Source organism: Danio rerio, chromosome 1 (genome assembly GCF_052040795.2).
Source record: "Danio rerio strain M-AB ecotype USA chromosome 1, GRCz13ab, whole genome shotgun sequence".
Taxonomy (NCBI): Eukaryota; Metazoa; Chordata; class Actinopteri; order Cypriniformes; family Danionidae; genus Danio; species Danio rerio.
This window is the reverse complement of record NC_141021.1, coordinates 26,602,933-26,619,463: the sequence shown is the minus strand read 5'-3', so window position 1 is coordinate 26,619,463 and position 16,531 is coordinate 26,602,933. Positions and strand designations below refer to the sequence as shown.

General features: G+C 32.1%; 1 protein-coding gene across 8 annotated transcripts in view; it reads right to left on the bottom strand.

The window, feature by feature from the left end:
* Window positions 1-16,531, bottom strand: part of tmem131l (transmembrane 131 like) — a 92,446-nt gene that overhangs the window by 37,121 nt on the left and 38,794 nt on the right. For all 8 annotated transcript variants that reach the window (XM_087237195.1, XM_087237196.1, XM_087237197.1 and 5 more), the window contains exons 5-8: window positions 7,487-7,610; window positions 5,917-6,033; window positions 4,647-4,751; window positions 815-892 (exon numbers count right to left, since the gene is read on the bottom strand). In XM_087237195.1, coding sequence (XP_087093321.1) covers window positions 815-892; window positions 4,647-4,751; window positions 5,917-6,033; window positions 7,487-7,610 — 424 coding nt within the window. The remainder of the gene's footprint in view (window positions 1-814; window positions 893-4,646; window positions 4,752-5,916; window positions 6,034-7,486; window positions 7,611-16,531) is intronic.

Here is a 16,531-nt window from a genome sequence, read left to right as displayed (position 1 = left end):
TTGTAAACTCTAAAGCGCAATTTTTTTTCTTATAAAGAGTCAAAAGCCAAACTTGATTGAGGGCTGTGAGCCGAAAGTAAATTTACTAAACATATTACATTAAATTTGCCTAATTTATTTTCTTATATTCAAAAATAACTAGTAAACATTGCTTTAAATCATATTAACTAATGCAGTATCATTTTTAACATTTTATAATGAACTTATTAAAATAAAAACATAAACAATGCCATTTATAACACCATGGAGTTCAATGCTGAATACACTAGTCGAGCTGCTTCTGCCTTTGCTTGCCGAGGTCTTGTGCATGGTCCTCTATCTGTCAAGTGGTAGTATTTACATTTTAGAAGTCTGATTAATTAACAAATTTAATTTAATTGCTTAGTTGGCTTTTTAGCTCAGCAATAAAACAAAGAAACAAAACATTACGTTAGATTTAAAATGAAAATTTCTGTCAAAGGCATTCAAAAAAACCACCTCCCCGTTATTCTCCCTCTTATTTAGATTGGATGGTGGGCCGAATCAAAGGTTGTCACGAGCCAACTTTGGGCATCTTTGCTTTAGAGCAATCTAGGTTATGTAATGAACCATGTAGAAATAAAGTTTATTTTTTTATATGCAATTGACAAGCTGCAGAACCTTATATAATTTCACAGCCATAAAAAGAACACCCAAATAAAAATTATATAAAAAAAAATAATCAGCAAAGCTTCTCAAGAAAGAGGGAGACAGAGGACTTGATGACAAAGTAAGACTTACATCTAAATTCAACTTATACATAATTCCAAGGGTTAATAAAATGTAATATTCATACCTGGGGCTGATTGTAGAAGATTTTTGGTAAACTGCAGTCAAGCAGCAGACCTAAAATTGTTATATTAGAAGCATCTTCCTGCAGATGGAATGAAAAAAACAAAACAAAATCAGTGCTTTTAAAATGAAACATTCACAAAATGTTTATATTTGTATATTATTTAGCAGACACTTCAAATTACAGCAATGTTTGATACACAATAATATATCTACTGTTGCCCGAAATACATAATTGTGTGCTAATTTTTAACACATAGGACAAAGAGTCTTAAATATGAGATTATTTTAAGTAATTGAATCTTCAGGCACCCAGTAGGCTTTTTGTTCAATCTTTACTGTATATGATCTTCATAAAACAGGTTAACTTTTCTTCTCTTCAGGCAACATGAATAATTTAGTACATTCCCTCTGAAAAACAGGTAGTCACCTGCACCTAAACAAGTGCCAGAGAATGTACATTTAAAGCTAGCAGCATACTATTTGTATTGTTTGTATATAAATTTGATTGTTATTTTAATTTACCTTTAAAAATAAAAGTAGGTGTATGTGATCATAACTATTAATAATAACAAAACCATCACAGTTACAAAAATGTTTCATTAGTTCATCATTTATTCACAGTCATGTAATTCCAAACCAGTATGACATTCACAAAAGAAGCTGCAGAATGTTAAATACACTTTTTTTGCCCATATTATGAAAGCAGATGGTGATTGGGCTAGTGAAGCTCCACATAGAGCAACAAAGCACTAATAAACCAATATAGTGGATATTCATATTGCCGTGCTATAATCCTGGGTTTATGAAGAACGAAATTTATGCTCATATTAAATTTAAATGTCATCTGTGCATCTGCATATTCCAATATGCTGTGCTGGTTACAGGAGAATGACACCGTGTCTAGCACAAACAATTCTTCATTACCACATTTTCCAGAGAACAAGAAAGATATAAATATAAAACAAACAGTTATTATAATATCAAAGCCTATAAAAAATTATTTAAATTTAAGATTAAACTACTTGTGTGTAAAACACATTTCTCAGCTAAGGATAAGAGTAAATTATATATAAAGATTCTTTTGTCTTTTTTATTTTTTTCCCCAAATGTAGCCACTGGTCTCCATTCTCTTTATGGAAATGAGCACCTTGAAGATTCTGTTAAAATTCTACTTTTGCATTACATGGAAGAAAGAAATGTATGTGTGTTTGGAATAGGGATGCAAACATTTACTCAATAATCGATTAAATGTTGATAAACCTTTTCAACTTTAAAGTCAATTTAGCACAAACATCATGTGAAAGAGGAAAAGAGGTGGAAAAAACGATTGGCCAGTTAAATAAAAAAAGGATGACATGACATGGAACCAATTTAACTGTGTTAATCTACTTTTAATGTACTTCCTCACATTTTGCGAGTGTGTAGATTTGAGACATTTGAGATGGCACAACTGTACAATAGTCATTACATTTAATCAATAAATTATAATATTATTAAAGTTATACCTAAATTATATTATATTATATTATATTATATTACATTATATTATATTATTCACTTTTTATGGATAAACTTTTGCAAATAATCCACAAATTACATCTGTTGTGAACTATGATGAATGGTCAACCATAATCCCAACTCGACATTAAACATCCTGTCATGTACTACTGCGAATGCGCACATTGCAATTTTGATACTTATAGGATAAATTGTGCAGCCCTACAGCAAATTGCTGCAAAATGCAAGAGTAACTGAGTTAATTGAGCATAAGATCAAGATTTCAGCAACTATTGTTAGCAAGCTGTTTTGAGGTGGTATGTTTCACATACACTAGAGAATTCTAACACATCAGCCGCACAACACTTGTTCAACTTACAGCAAGTAAACAGTTGGGTTTCATCGTCATTCCTAAGGGATCTGGTCAATAATATTATTGCAATCGCATTTATCTAATTAGGTAGAACCAATGGTTTAGTCACAGTACAGATAATCACCCCAAGCACCAAATTAGGCTGAAATTTGTGAAGAGAAGCAGCTTGAATACACTTTTATTGTCTATGTATCAAGGTAAGGATGGGTCATCTAGTCCAAATAAAAGGAATAGATTATATTGTTCTGTCATGCAGTGTCTAACTCAGAACTCATTTTGAATGTGGCCACTATAGCAGAAGCGTGTCTAAATTTAAACTTGTTTATGAGAGACAAACACCAGCCGAACAGAGATACGAGATAAAACAGACTGCATCATCTACCTCTGTCAAACCATTACCATTGAGAAGAAACAGAAGGTGATCTTATTATGCTGGCTTGAGGGTGCTTTTGTGAAAGTCCATCAGTAATTATGGCAATATTTCTAAAATAATACACATATATTTTTTTCAATGATTTGACATGATATTTTAGAAAGAGTTGCAGCATAGGGCAGTTTTATGATTTAATTCATAATGTAAAAGAAGCTTTTTTCTTGACACATTACTCTTTTCTTGTCACAATATCTTTTGTATAATTATTGTTAGTTTTGCTAGTCTTTTTTGTTGTTGTTCCTACTTTCACATATTTTATGTTATTGTTTTAGTTTAACATTTTATCATATTTGTAAATGTAATTTATCTGTGCATCATTTGAGGACATTATTGTTTTTATTTATTATTACAATCAACCATTTGTAGTAACTTTACATGACATCAAAATGACGGATGGATCTGTCAGGTTTGTTTTTTTTTTTTTTCTATCTTGCTAATTGTTAAAATAAAAGTCATGATACTCTTTGTATTCCTACATTTTACATAATGTTATGTATATTGTCAATAAACATACTTATACAAAAGTGTAAAAGAAAAATGAATACCACATTGTCTTTTATAACAAGTGGTTGATGGAAGACAAAGATTTAACAATTTAATTCATTTTAAATGATGACAATACTTTTTTGTCTTGTGTGATGATAAAAATGCAACACATTACATCAACAACACTTATATATGTTCACTTAAGTCCCTGATATTGTTATGCAGTTTCAAAATGCTAAATTGTATTGATTTAAATTTAACTAAGACGGGGCAGGAAATTCAGTAGCTTTTGCTAGTAGTCAATCTTCTCCTTTTAAAAAATAGCCAATAGTAATTTGTTACTATCACAGCTCTACTAACAGCAGTGGTTGAGATTTGAAAGAGGCAGGACATATCAGAAACTATAGAGCATAAAATAAAATCCTTATTTTTTGAAGTATGCCATAAAATGTTTCAGATTCACATTTAACATGGTTTCTTGTTTGTTTTACAACAGAAGCAAAATAGTAATAGAGCAACAGGATTATGTTTGTTTGATTTTATTTTTTTTTTGTAAACCAACAAAGCTGTGTGTGTAAACCATTATGTAAAACAGTCATTCTTTAAAATAGTCAAAACATGGTCAGCCATTTGGTAGAGCAGGCAGGTAAAGGGTTAAGACTAACATACTGATACTAACATGTAAATTGTACTTTAATTTCATCTTAAAAATGTGAAATTAAGTTGTGATTATTCATGAGTTTATATAGAAAAATATGATCAACTCTCACTTGAGTTTGTATTGACTACAGAGAGAGAGTGAGAGAGTGTGTGTGTGTGTGTGTGTGTGTGTGTGTGTGTGTGTGTGTGTGTGTGTGTGTGTGTGTGTGTGTGTGTGTGTGTGTGTGTGCGTTTTATTGGCTATGACAGTAATAGAAGACAGAAGCACCAGCTGTCACTGGACCTCATATGTCATCCAGTAAAAATAATAGTAAACATAAAAGAACATCTGCGTGTGTTAGTGCACAACTAAGCAAATATCAAAACCGCATGCATGAATCTCACCTGAGATTGTGTTAGATTAATGCTCTGTATGTGGGGGAATATCAGAACGCTATCTTTTCTGTGGGCGTCCTTAACTGATTCCCCATGGACGCCGACCCCAAAAACCTGTGACAGAGAGAAACAGAGAGAGATTTAAATAATTTAAAAACTATATAATATACAAATAAATATACTGTAGCTACAACAGTGTAGATTTGTGTTATTTAATAAAATGTTTTTTGAACTGTTTAAATTAACTTTTAATTTGGCCATTGTAATTAAAGCTTATGTTAATAGATTGCATTTTATTTTAATAAACCATATAAAAAAACGAGTCATTAATTGCTAGGAAAAACCTTTCTGACCTGTGTTTTATTAGACTATATGCTCATTTAAAAAAATTTATTCAAAAATTCATGTCGTCCTTTTGAATTTAGTTTTAATTAAGAAATGCAGAAATAAAACCATTTTAAAAGGTTAAATTAATAAAAATGTTAAATTAATAAATGTTTGAGTACCAAATTAACATACATTATAGATGAATATAAAAGTGTTATACTAAATTAGCTTTAGTATAGTTAGTCTGTTTGGACTTAAATAATTTAATCAAATCTGTCATTTTAGAGGGGCACTAGTGAGCATTTTATATTATATTTAAGGCATTATCATTAACAATAGTTCATAGCTCAACATCACACAAGATGGCTTGTTCCTTTTTTATTCCTAGTGGTGAGCAACCTACATAAATATAAGCACTAGGAAAACTGCTAACACACCTAGCATGATGTCAGAGACGTCATCTATCAAAATAGAAAAATGTTTTTTTGTTTTGTTTTGAACATGTTAAACTTGAACTAAATCATTATGAAATAATGTAAAATTCACTTATATTGATAATAAATTACTAATTCAAAATAAAGTTCTATTGTGCCACCATTGCCCTGTGCATGGGGATCAAGAACTAAGATGGGTTTCACTTCAAGGTTCATTGTTTATTGAACAGAATCATGAAATGAGTGTACCATCACATCCACTTACTCGCATCAGGTCATTTTACTCTAACAGCAAAGCCTAAAACTTTCTTGAACGTACACTTATTGTGGATACATAACTCACCCATGCCATTTTATGCCACCGGATGCATTTGCTTCTGTACCACTGCCAAACTAAATACACTTTTTCTTTTTTTTTCTTTTTTTTAAATATGCCCCTGAGTAAAACTAGGCTACATATGTGAAAGCTCTTAAATGGGAAAAGTGACTGCATAATAGTATAGTTCCTTAAAACTTGCCTGGTATGATAACAACCCATGGGTTGATGTATTAATAAATAAAGAGATTTCTTCATTGCCCTCCACTGTGGGGAGGAAAATGATTTTAAAAGATGTTCTCCCTCTGGGTGGAATCACCTGTAATGTAAAGGGAAAAAATACTGTAATGAAGTTGAACGACAGGAACATTGTATGTGCATTATGGAATATAGCATTAAAAGCACTGGGTGGAAATGAAAAGATCTGCACAAAATCTTCCAATTTGGATAAAAAGACACATGCACTCGTTTGAGGTGCACATTTTAAGATAAACATTTATCAAATGTTAATACCATGCAAAAAATGGCTAAAGCTTTTTTTTCTATCAGTGAATACAAGCAATCAAACAAATCTTGTGCTTAAATTATTTGAGATCTTTCTTATTTCATCTTTCATTTCTTTTCATCTTCATTTTTCAAGAATTCATGCAAAATGACAGTTACAATCATAATCCATGTGTTTTAGCACAACTCAATGAAGAATGAATAACTTATTTTGGTAAACTTTTTACGTCTATAGAGAGGATTTTGTAACAATTTGACCACATGACAAATAGTACAAGTGCGTTCACACCAGATGCGGATAAAGCATCAAGCGCAAGTGATTTACATGTTAGGTCAATGTAAAGACTTGAATAGACATGCTGCAGCACGATATGCACAAATGATTCAATTCGAGCAAATTTATGTGGTGCAAGTTGAGCGTTTTAAGCGCTTAACAGGTAAATAGCTCGAGTTGGAAACCTTGAACTTTAGCAGATATTTGCGCTGTGTTAACCAATCAGGAGCTTGCTCTTGTTGGGGCATGATAATGACATGGAGCCTGTTGTTAGTGTCCTGAAGAGAAAACCGCTTGCTGGCACTGGACAATAGTTCATCAAACTTGGCTCAGCTTAGTCTGAAGCACTGCTGAAAGCCTTCATCATCAAGGTAGAGTTTCTGGAGGAGTGCGTCCACTAGATCCTACAGCCTCTGAAAGGATCTAAAGAACTCAGACATGACCCCCAACGAGTCTATTCCTAAAGCACATAAAGGACAGCTACTGTCTTAATAAAATTCATGCTATCCATTTAGCAATGAAGCTAGAGTCACCGGGCAGACAGAAGCTCTGCCCATGACACAAATCCATGTCTACTGTGAAGTGAATTTGACGGGCGAATGAAGCAAGTAATTGCAAAATGTTCACGTGTCTATTTATCCGCGAATATCCCGATTTATTCGAGCATGCTGCATCTGGTGTGAACACAGCATAAAGGGGAGATCTGACTCAACAGAAAACAAGTAAAAACTGAAACAACTAGCAGATCTTTTTTAGGACCACCAAATTGTCATCAAAATGGCTAATCTGCCCCACAAGATAGTATACAGTAACTTTTCTTTTCTTGAAAACATGGGATGAATAATTCTCAAATTACTGATGCTATATTTAACTTTTTATTTTTCAATTTTGATTTTAAACATGCAACTTGAATGGAAACAGCTTCAGAGAGAGACTTCTATGACGCAGAGGAAGCGAGAGAGCAGGCTAAATGTGAAATGGGGTGCATATTTACCCTTCTGTGGAAGGAAGGCATGTGAAAATGTCTGCTGGATGTAAACACAGAAAGCAGAGAGACTGGGAGCTCTGGGCTGGGATTGTGGATATATACGGTTTCAGCTCTTGGCAGCCCCACCGGCCTGCAGAATGACAGATCAGTATGTTAGACTGAAATACAGCATAAAACAATTTAAAAAAAAGACATCCATCAAAATATTCCTATTAATGCATTTCACTATGAACAAAAACACTGTAAAATGAGAAAAAAAACAAACAAAAAAAGTGACTGATATGCCAGGGAATGATATGCTTATATGTAATTTCTTGTCTTGCTTCATAATAGTGTGCAAGAGAGATCATTTATTTATGTCTCCAGACTGATTCTACCAACGCACACTTCTTCAAAGCACCACAATGAGAATGGTTCAGTGTTACAACACTTTCTGCAAAGATGAAAGTAAATGTCACTCAAAGCCACATATGTCTATTAAAAGACTTGAGTTGACCTTTCAAAGCCGATTCTAACCACAGAAAGCTTAGCAGCTCAGCTCTTTATGTAGTGATGTTCCTGTGGTCAAAGGCCAGCGGCATTAATATCAGCATGTGAAATTGTGCATTATTTAAAAAAACATTAATAATGAAAATCTCCAGATGCTTAGCATTAGCACTAAAAGATACTGAATATTAAATGATTGTATGTGTCTGACACAAAAATGCAACTTTAAACCTCCAAATTTATGTATTTTTTCAATTTTTTGCTTATGATTAAAAAAAACCTCAAAAGCACCTTTTCAGCAATAAATCTGATCCCACAAAGCTCACAGACAACTATGGAATCTCAAGAACAAAATAAACAACAAAAAGCAGCACTGATAAAAGAAAAAAAAACAGTGGTTAAAAGTATTAGTTTTCACAAAAAAAAAGTTACTATTAATTTTTCACTAGTCAGATTTAAATCCCCTGAGACTTTTGTTCATGTTCGGAACACAAATTAAGATGTTTTATATGAAATCCAAGAGCTCTCTTATCCTCCAAAGAAAGCAATGATTACAAGATGTTCAAAGCCCAAAAATATATACAGTTGAAGTCGGAATTATTAGCCCATATTTAAATTTTTTTTTTTCTTTTTTAAATATTTCCCAAATTATGTTTAACGGAGCAAAGAAATTGTTCCAGTATGTCCGATAATATTTTTTTCTTCTGGAGAAAGTCTTATTTGTTTTATTTTTGGCTAGAGTTATAAAATTTTTAAAAACATTAAGGCCAAAATTATTAGCCCCTTTAAGCTATACATTTTTTCGATAGTCTACAGAACAAACCATCATTATACAATAACTTGCCTAATTACCCTAACCTGCCCGGTTAACCTAATTAACCTAGTTAAGCCTTTAAATGTCACTTTAAGCTGTATAGAAGTGTCTTGAAAAATATCTAGTAAAATATTATTTACTGTGATCATGACAAAGATAAAAGAAATCAGCTTTTAGAAATGAGTTTTTAAAATCTAGTATGTTTAGAAATGTGATGAAAAAAAAAACTCTTACGATAAACAGAAATTGGGGAAAAAATAAACAGGGGGCTAATAATTCAGGGGGCCTAATAATTCTGACTTCAACAGTATATATTGTGAAATCATTTTATGTCACTTGAGTGCTTCACCTTTAACTAAACAAGTCTCCAAACGGTTCACCTTTTGTGGCCTTGCAGTTTCATAGATTTATTTTAGTGCAATTTGCCATGCTTTCTTTTTACAACATCGCGTTGTGTTTTGCATCCTGATCAGCTGAGACCAGTCAATCAATCTTCCCCTTATCTCCTGTACAGTACAGCATGCGTTCAGCTTGCCAAATTATCATAAATCATCACTAGCAATGTGAGTTCCAACAAGGATGCAAAAAGGGTTGTAACTGTTCGCAACAAGACCACCGTAAAGCGGGGTCGCACAAGGGATGCACTGCACCACAACACGTCATGCATTTTAGAATAGTAAACAGGGTATACACACCAGCGCCGCAAGTCGGCAGCTGCCTATGCTGCCCAAGTACGACTCAGGATGGTTCGTATTTCTGCCACATTTTCATTTTAAATAACATGCAAATGTGCGTGTCTGGTTTGTGTGTTACTTCCAACAGTCATATGTGCAGTGCATCAGGTGTGCAACCCCCTTAAGGATGGAGTCGGCTTTAGTTTTGTGGATCAGTAACTGCAGGAAAGAGAACATTACATTGGATTCATTCCATAATACTGGACTTATTTTTCCACAAAAGTTTGAACTTAGAGAGTGTTTCTGTTTAAACAAATGAAAAAAGTGTGAAAACTTTAATGCCTGTCTGAGAAAAAGGTATAAAGTTTGTGAGAGGTTTTACAGCCTTAAAAAATAAAATAATTGTAAAGAATAAAGCTGACTACTTTGCGGATTTCACCTATTGCAGGTTATTTTTAGAATGTAACTCCCACGAATAACAAGGGAACACTGTACAATAAAAATATTGTAAATATGACTGTTCACCTATATATATTCTCTCCCGTGTCAGGGGTCTCATTTATAAACTTGGCGTACTGAGAAAACGGGGATGGAAACATGCCACGTATGCCACTTCCCATGCAAAGTTGTAATTTATGGGATGCTATTTGATGATATTTGTATGCATGTCTAACTTAAATATTGACCTAATAAAAGCACTTTAAATATTTATAAGCCAAAATTCGTAAAACATTAATTAAAATGTATTCTGCCATACGTTCACTTTAAGGAAGATTTCTATGCAAAGTTTTTATAAATGAGACAGCAGGTCAGAAAGCACATTAGAAGCACACTAGAGGAAGCAGCATAACACGCAATTGCTGTAGTGCCTGTAGTAAATGCGCACCCTGATCTGATGAGGAAGACATAGGCGAATATATTTGTATGATTACAGTTGAACCACTGAGGTCAGGTGAAATGTTTTGACAATGATCTATTCTTGGTTCCTTTTCTGAACGTATCAGAACAGATGGTCTATATGGAGGAAAGGATGAATGATCTCTTGGGTTTCATCTAAAACATCTTAACTAGTGTACCAAAGATAAACTAAGGTCCCCCACTATTGGAAAATGGAAATGACATAAGAAATAATGTCATGAGTAACAGAATGTGACCTAATACTTTAAGAAAGCATCTAATTATAGTAATGTGGACATGATACATCTGCATTTCATTCAAGCCACATAAAAATGTCTTTATATTTACCTTTACATGATTTTATATTATATATATTATATTATAAAATTGTGTATTCATTTTATTTGCAACTTCAATTTCAACCAAGAAAAAAAAAAACAGTTCTCCAGAGTGTTCATGTTATTACTTGCATCTGACCTGAACGGATTAAAAAAATGTTTTCCATGTCAAGGAAGGCAGAGACCCAGAGTCACACACACTTTTTACATAATCACAAATGGGAGTTCAAAGGCATTTAGTGACAAGAATGTAAATTTCCAGAAAAACTTGATTTGGTAAGCTGTTTCAGAATTTAAATGAAATGAAAGAATGGTCTAGTTCTGGAGTCTGAAGAGGCATTAGTGATGAAAACTTAATATTGCTAAAGTGGATTATTTTCAGTTGTTATTATCATTAAAAAAATTGGACAGTTTTACTACTCTGTACATCCTTAATTTCAAATATAAATAAATCAAGTCAATGAACAAATACATAGGAATTAGAATGATGTGACAAAACGACATTTGCATTCACAGTTATGTAAAATGGCAGTAAAAATTAACACTGACAAAGTAAATAACAAATAAAAAAGTCAATTACTTCATTTTAAGGTCTGCATCTAAGGATCCTGCCATCATTACTTCAGTATTGTGATATAATTCCTAAAGAAATTGAGTATTTAATAGTGGGGGTAAGGATTTTATTGTAGTGCTCCTTATATTTATGATTTCATACAGACTTTTAAAATCGCATTTTTCAGCTAGGAGAAACTTTAACTTCAGTTATCTTCTATACAATGTTAGGGGTAATGCATTGCAAACAACGCGAGTTACAAAATAATATTACTTTTAAATATAACAAGTACAGTAATTAGGTTTATTTTTGTAATAAAGTAATAATATTTAAGTAACTTTTTTCCAAATGTAATGAGACTTAATTAATTTTTTTATTTGCTTACTATAAATAAATTGCTGAATTAAAATGAACAATGAACAATCAAAAAGAGAATGCAATTATTATTTTAAATACTTGGAGGAACGGAAAAGAGGGTTGTTTCAATGAACAGTGATTTTTACGTAACCAATAAGACAAAAAGAAGTAGTAAACTCATTGATTTAAACTTTTAATTATTTGTTTGTAAAGCTCTGGGGCCAGGATATTTTCAGAAAATAACAATATCCTAAATTATAATTGTTTGTTTAAAGGTTAATGAAGATGTAGGTTATACATATAATTACAGAACTCCTCCGTTTAAAAAAAATAGGGGGAAAAAACCCTGCAAGTTTTGAGTAACTCAAAAGTAGGAAGTAACTCAACGTTGTAATGCATTACTTTCAAAAGTAACTTTCCTCAACACAACTTGTATATTATAAAAAAATCCTTTCTGTGCATTGCTAGAGAAAGAATTTCAGTTCACCTTGCAATAGCATTACACAGTTAATGCTATTAATTTAACAACAAATATAACACTATCTAGTGTAATTGTAAAAAGGTTGTCATGTTACTACAAATTCAATCAGAAATATTAATGAAAATTGAAAGAAAATGGATGTGTATGCATGGGTCTTAATAAAAGGCAGAAATATGCAAATGTCTAGTTTTTATAAGAGGCCCAAAATGGCAAATATATATTAATAACTTACAATTATGTACAACTATCTAAGTAATGCCATTCCATGTCCAAGCATTTGTCGACCTCTTTGTGTCCTAATGGAAGTAATAGTGAGGGTGTGTATGAGTGTGTCCAGGGCAGATAACAGCATGTGGATGGTGGCACTGATGAAATTACTGTAGCAGCAAGACAAGAGTCTGTTTGTTTCTCTCTCTCCAGCAGAAATGTTAAGCACCAGTTGGTCTATCGGAAAAAAAAGGTGCAGATAATCCCTTACCTGTGTATACACCAGCAAAGAGACTTTATTATGCAATACACTGTGTAGCAGCGGGTGTCAAAATATAACTAGGTTTGGTAATGGGAAATTTGTGTATTAATATACTAAATGATGCTATAGAACTTCTAAATTACAATTTACAAATTATATCTAATATTTTACATTTTATAATGCATGGAAGAAAAAAACAATATTATAAATCTTTACTTTTTGATACAGAAAACACAAAGTCATCTTGTTTACATTATTTTCCAAGGTTACTAATCAAATATTAAAAACACATATATTTCCCATCTCATGTCACTCCATTTTACAATGTTTGCTTTGCACTTGAAAACCAAAGAATGATACGTCAAATGGACTGACTGTCAACAAAGATTTACAGCCTTACTAAACACACAGCGCTGACAAGTTTTAAAGCCCTTTCAAAAACAATGAAGACACTATCCACCTTATGTTTTTTTACACAGATGCATGCTGTTGCTATATATTAGCTGCTATTAGGAAATAACACTGAAGACTAAAATGCAGTAAATGGTAAAACAGTTTGCTCTTCAAACCAATGTGTTAACAATAAAGACAGTACATAAATATAGAATATGAAATAACAGTTTGCAGTTTGTTCTGTACAGCAAAAAAAACTAGAAGCTTTAAAGGCCCTAATATCAACTATTTTCATTGTACTTTGCCCTGGTTTTTAATAATTGATTAATTTGTATATTACTAGTGATAATAATTATATTCACTACAAATTTTTTTAAATATTTTTCTTACTCAGATTTGTTTTGTCTTTTTTTTCTAGTCCAAAATATCTAAAATTCAAAAATTAGGAAGCATTTTATAGCAAAAACAAACAAAAAATATAAGTTTTGTAACGAAAAAAGTAAGAAATAATGATTCAAAATTAAGGGAGTTTTTTCTTAAAATAATCTGTCAATGGAGTAAGCAAAATAATTTCCTTTTGACATAATATAATTTTGCTGACCCCATTGGAAGATTATTTAGCTTGTTTTATTAAAAAAAACTAACTTATATTAGGGTATATTTTCCCAAACCAAGACAGTATGTTTTGTTTGTCTACAAAATGCTCTGAAATGTAAGAATTAGTAGATATCTGGATTAGAAACAAGACAAAACAATTACATAAGAAAAGCATTTTTTGCAGTGCAAATAAATAACATTAAAATAAAACAATATATATTATTTATACCTTGGAAGGCTCTGAAATGAAAACAAGCTAAATGTTGTGAATCATCTCTTACATCAGCAATATGCAGACGCAGACTCACACTTTTGTATTGTGAGATCTCAATATAATGTATTGTTATGCACATGCTCCAAGTATTTCAGGTTTAACAACAGTACTAATATTTAAATTCTTTTTGGGGAGAGTCATTTTAAAATGTAACCATAAAACTGACATTATTTATATTTTGGCAAAGATCACATGTACAGTTTTTTTTGTATTCGAAGAAAAATATTTTAAAAACCTGCATTTGAAAAGTGTGTTTACATACAAGTACATTTATTTGCTAATGAAATGCCTCAAGTACATTGTTTTTGTCAGTACGCTTGTAATAATGTGATTACACCTTGTGACCATTCAAAAACAATGTTCCTTTCCTCCAAATGGTCAGTTTGGCAGATTATTTTGAGCTTCGCAGACAAATTTATTTACTAATAATGCTAAAAAAAATTAGAGTATAAAACCATAAAAGCTGTAATGGGAGTGTAAAGTGCAGGTGACTCCAAAGACAATGTGCCAATTTAAAATGTAGCAACTCATTAACCAACACAACTGACCAGCAGCAGTGCAATGTGTATTGCATTTGGTTAAATACATCTCTATCTCCTAGCATTATAATGGCACAAATACCAGTAAAGGAATTTCAATCCTTATCAAAGTCAAACTGTAGTATTAATTTAAAGCCTCTCATAAATTTAGTGTCTGAAAACGCCTGCATAAGCAGTAAATGAAGATGCAAAACTAATATTTAATTCCCAAAAGTGTGTTTGGTAAATCTAAACTGAATTCTTTTTAAAGCAAAATAGGGTTTTGGTGCAATCCTGGTCATAAACATTTATATAATAAATCTCTATTGTGCCCTGTATTATAAAAAGGCACTTTCATTAATAATACCCATCCATTCTAGCAGTTGCTGCAGGCTTAAAGGTCCCAGGAAGTGGTTTGAAATGTCCATTGTTATTCAATATATGGTAGAATCTTAACAAAAAAAAATAAAAATGAAGAGAGGGTGGTATAGAGTAGCTCCTCCCCATTTAAAAAAGCAGCCAATAGTTTTTTCATTTTTATCACAGTTCTGCCAGTGAGAGTGGTTTCGATCAAACACATCAACCTAAAAGCAAATGAAAAGCATCTTAATCAGATACTAGAAAGGATCAAGATTTAATGAGAAACTGAAGTATGAGGTGACATTTTTTTAAAAAGTTGATCGATTTAGGCAGGAGTCAAGCTTAGCAAGTTTATATCAGTTTTATGTTCTAAACGCAAATTCTGTCACTGTGTTGGAGAACACTAGCATATAGATGTACTTAAAACTTACAAGGCTCGTACTGACATTAAAAAAGAAAAAAGAAAAAATTGCAAAGAAAACAGAGATCTGGCTCTGCTCTAATGCTTCCTTCACTAATACTTCCTCCAAGCTGGGACTATTAGCGCTGGAACAGACATGTACAACATTCCAGCTCAAAACATTTCTTAAGGTCAACATGAAATCAACACAGTAGACTCTAAACTCTGCAACTGTTCTTACAACAGTAGAAAAGAGAACCCTGCCATATTTGGTCATGCTGTCTGCAGAGGAAGCCAACTTCTTTAAAACAGAGGAGACCTTAAAATACCAGGTACTCTTAATAGACAACATCTGTCACCCATGATGACACGTTGTTGCATGTTGTTGCTTAAATAAAATTATTTCAAACCTTATTTCTATACTAAAAATAGCATTATTAACAATGCACTTACAATGGTGCTCTAGCAGGCAAGTGCAACAGCAACTTGTGTGGCTATAACCACATTTCAAAATTGTTATTGCTATATATAAAAATACTTCAACACATTATACACTTCCTATTTTGTTATTTTGTGTTTTAAACCTTAAGAATAACAATGTAAGCTAGCAAAATACTAGAAAGTATTACAGTAGTAGTGATGTTAATATAGTTATACCCTTTACAGTTCTTAATCGTACAGTTGTAACCAGCTCTTGGAGGGCAGCGATAATGCAAAAGTGTCCTTCAGTAAAAATGAATTTGACACCACTGCATTATGCTAATGGAAAGTCTTACTAAACCACCAACACAAACAAGTGTGTATGAGTGTCACATATTATTAAAAGGACAAGCTGTCAATTGGAGTGGGTCAGATCCACCATGGCCCTTATGGAGGATGCCACTGCCAAACACCAATATTGAAGGGGACAAAAGCACTCTACATCGGAAAATAAACAGCAAAACAAAGATTAAAAACAGCTAATTTTCAAGATACATGAAACCTTTCTTTGTTTGAGACACACTTTCATTATTCATACATTTAAACTGTTTCTATTTCATCATGTAACTACTTTTAAATTCTTTTAAAACTAATTTTGACATATCATATACAGACCCCTACATAACATAATGGCAGTTGTTTGCATGTGCCAATACAATGAAAAAATGGTTCATTGGACTGACTACATTTTTTAAGGTAAGTGAATGAAAACAATTTACATACAGTGGGGGGAAAAAGTATTTAACACGTCATGTTTTTTTTTTTTTTCTTTTTTCTGGCAATAATATTTCCAAAGCAGCTGTTGACATGGAATTGAACCAGATTTTGGTAAAAACCCAAACAATACAAACATTAAAAAAATAAAATAAAATAAAAAAAAATAAAAATCAGAAAAGATTTGTGAATAACAACAAAATGACACAAGGAGAAAGTACTGAACTATTAAAATTTAAGTGTAAT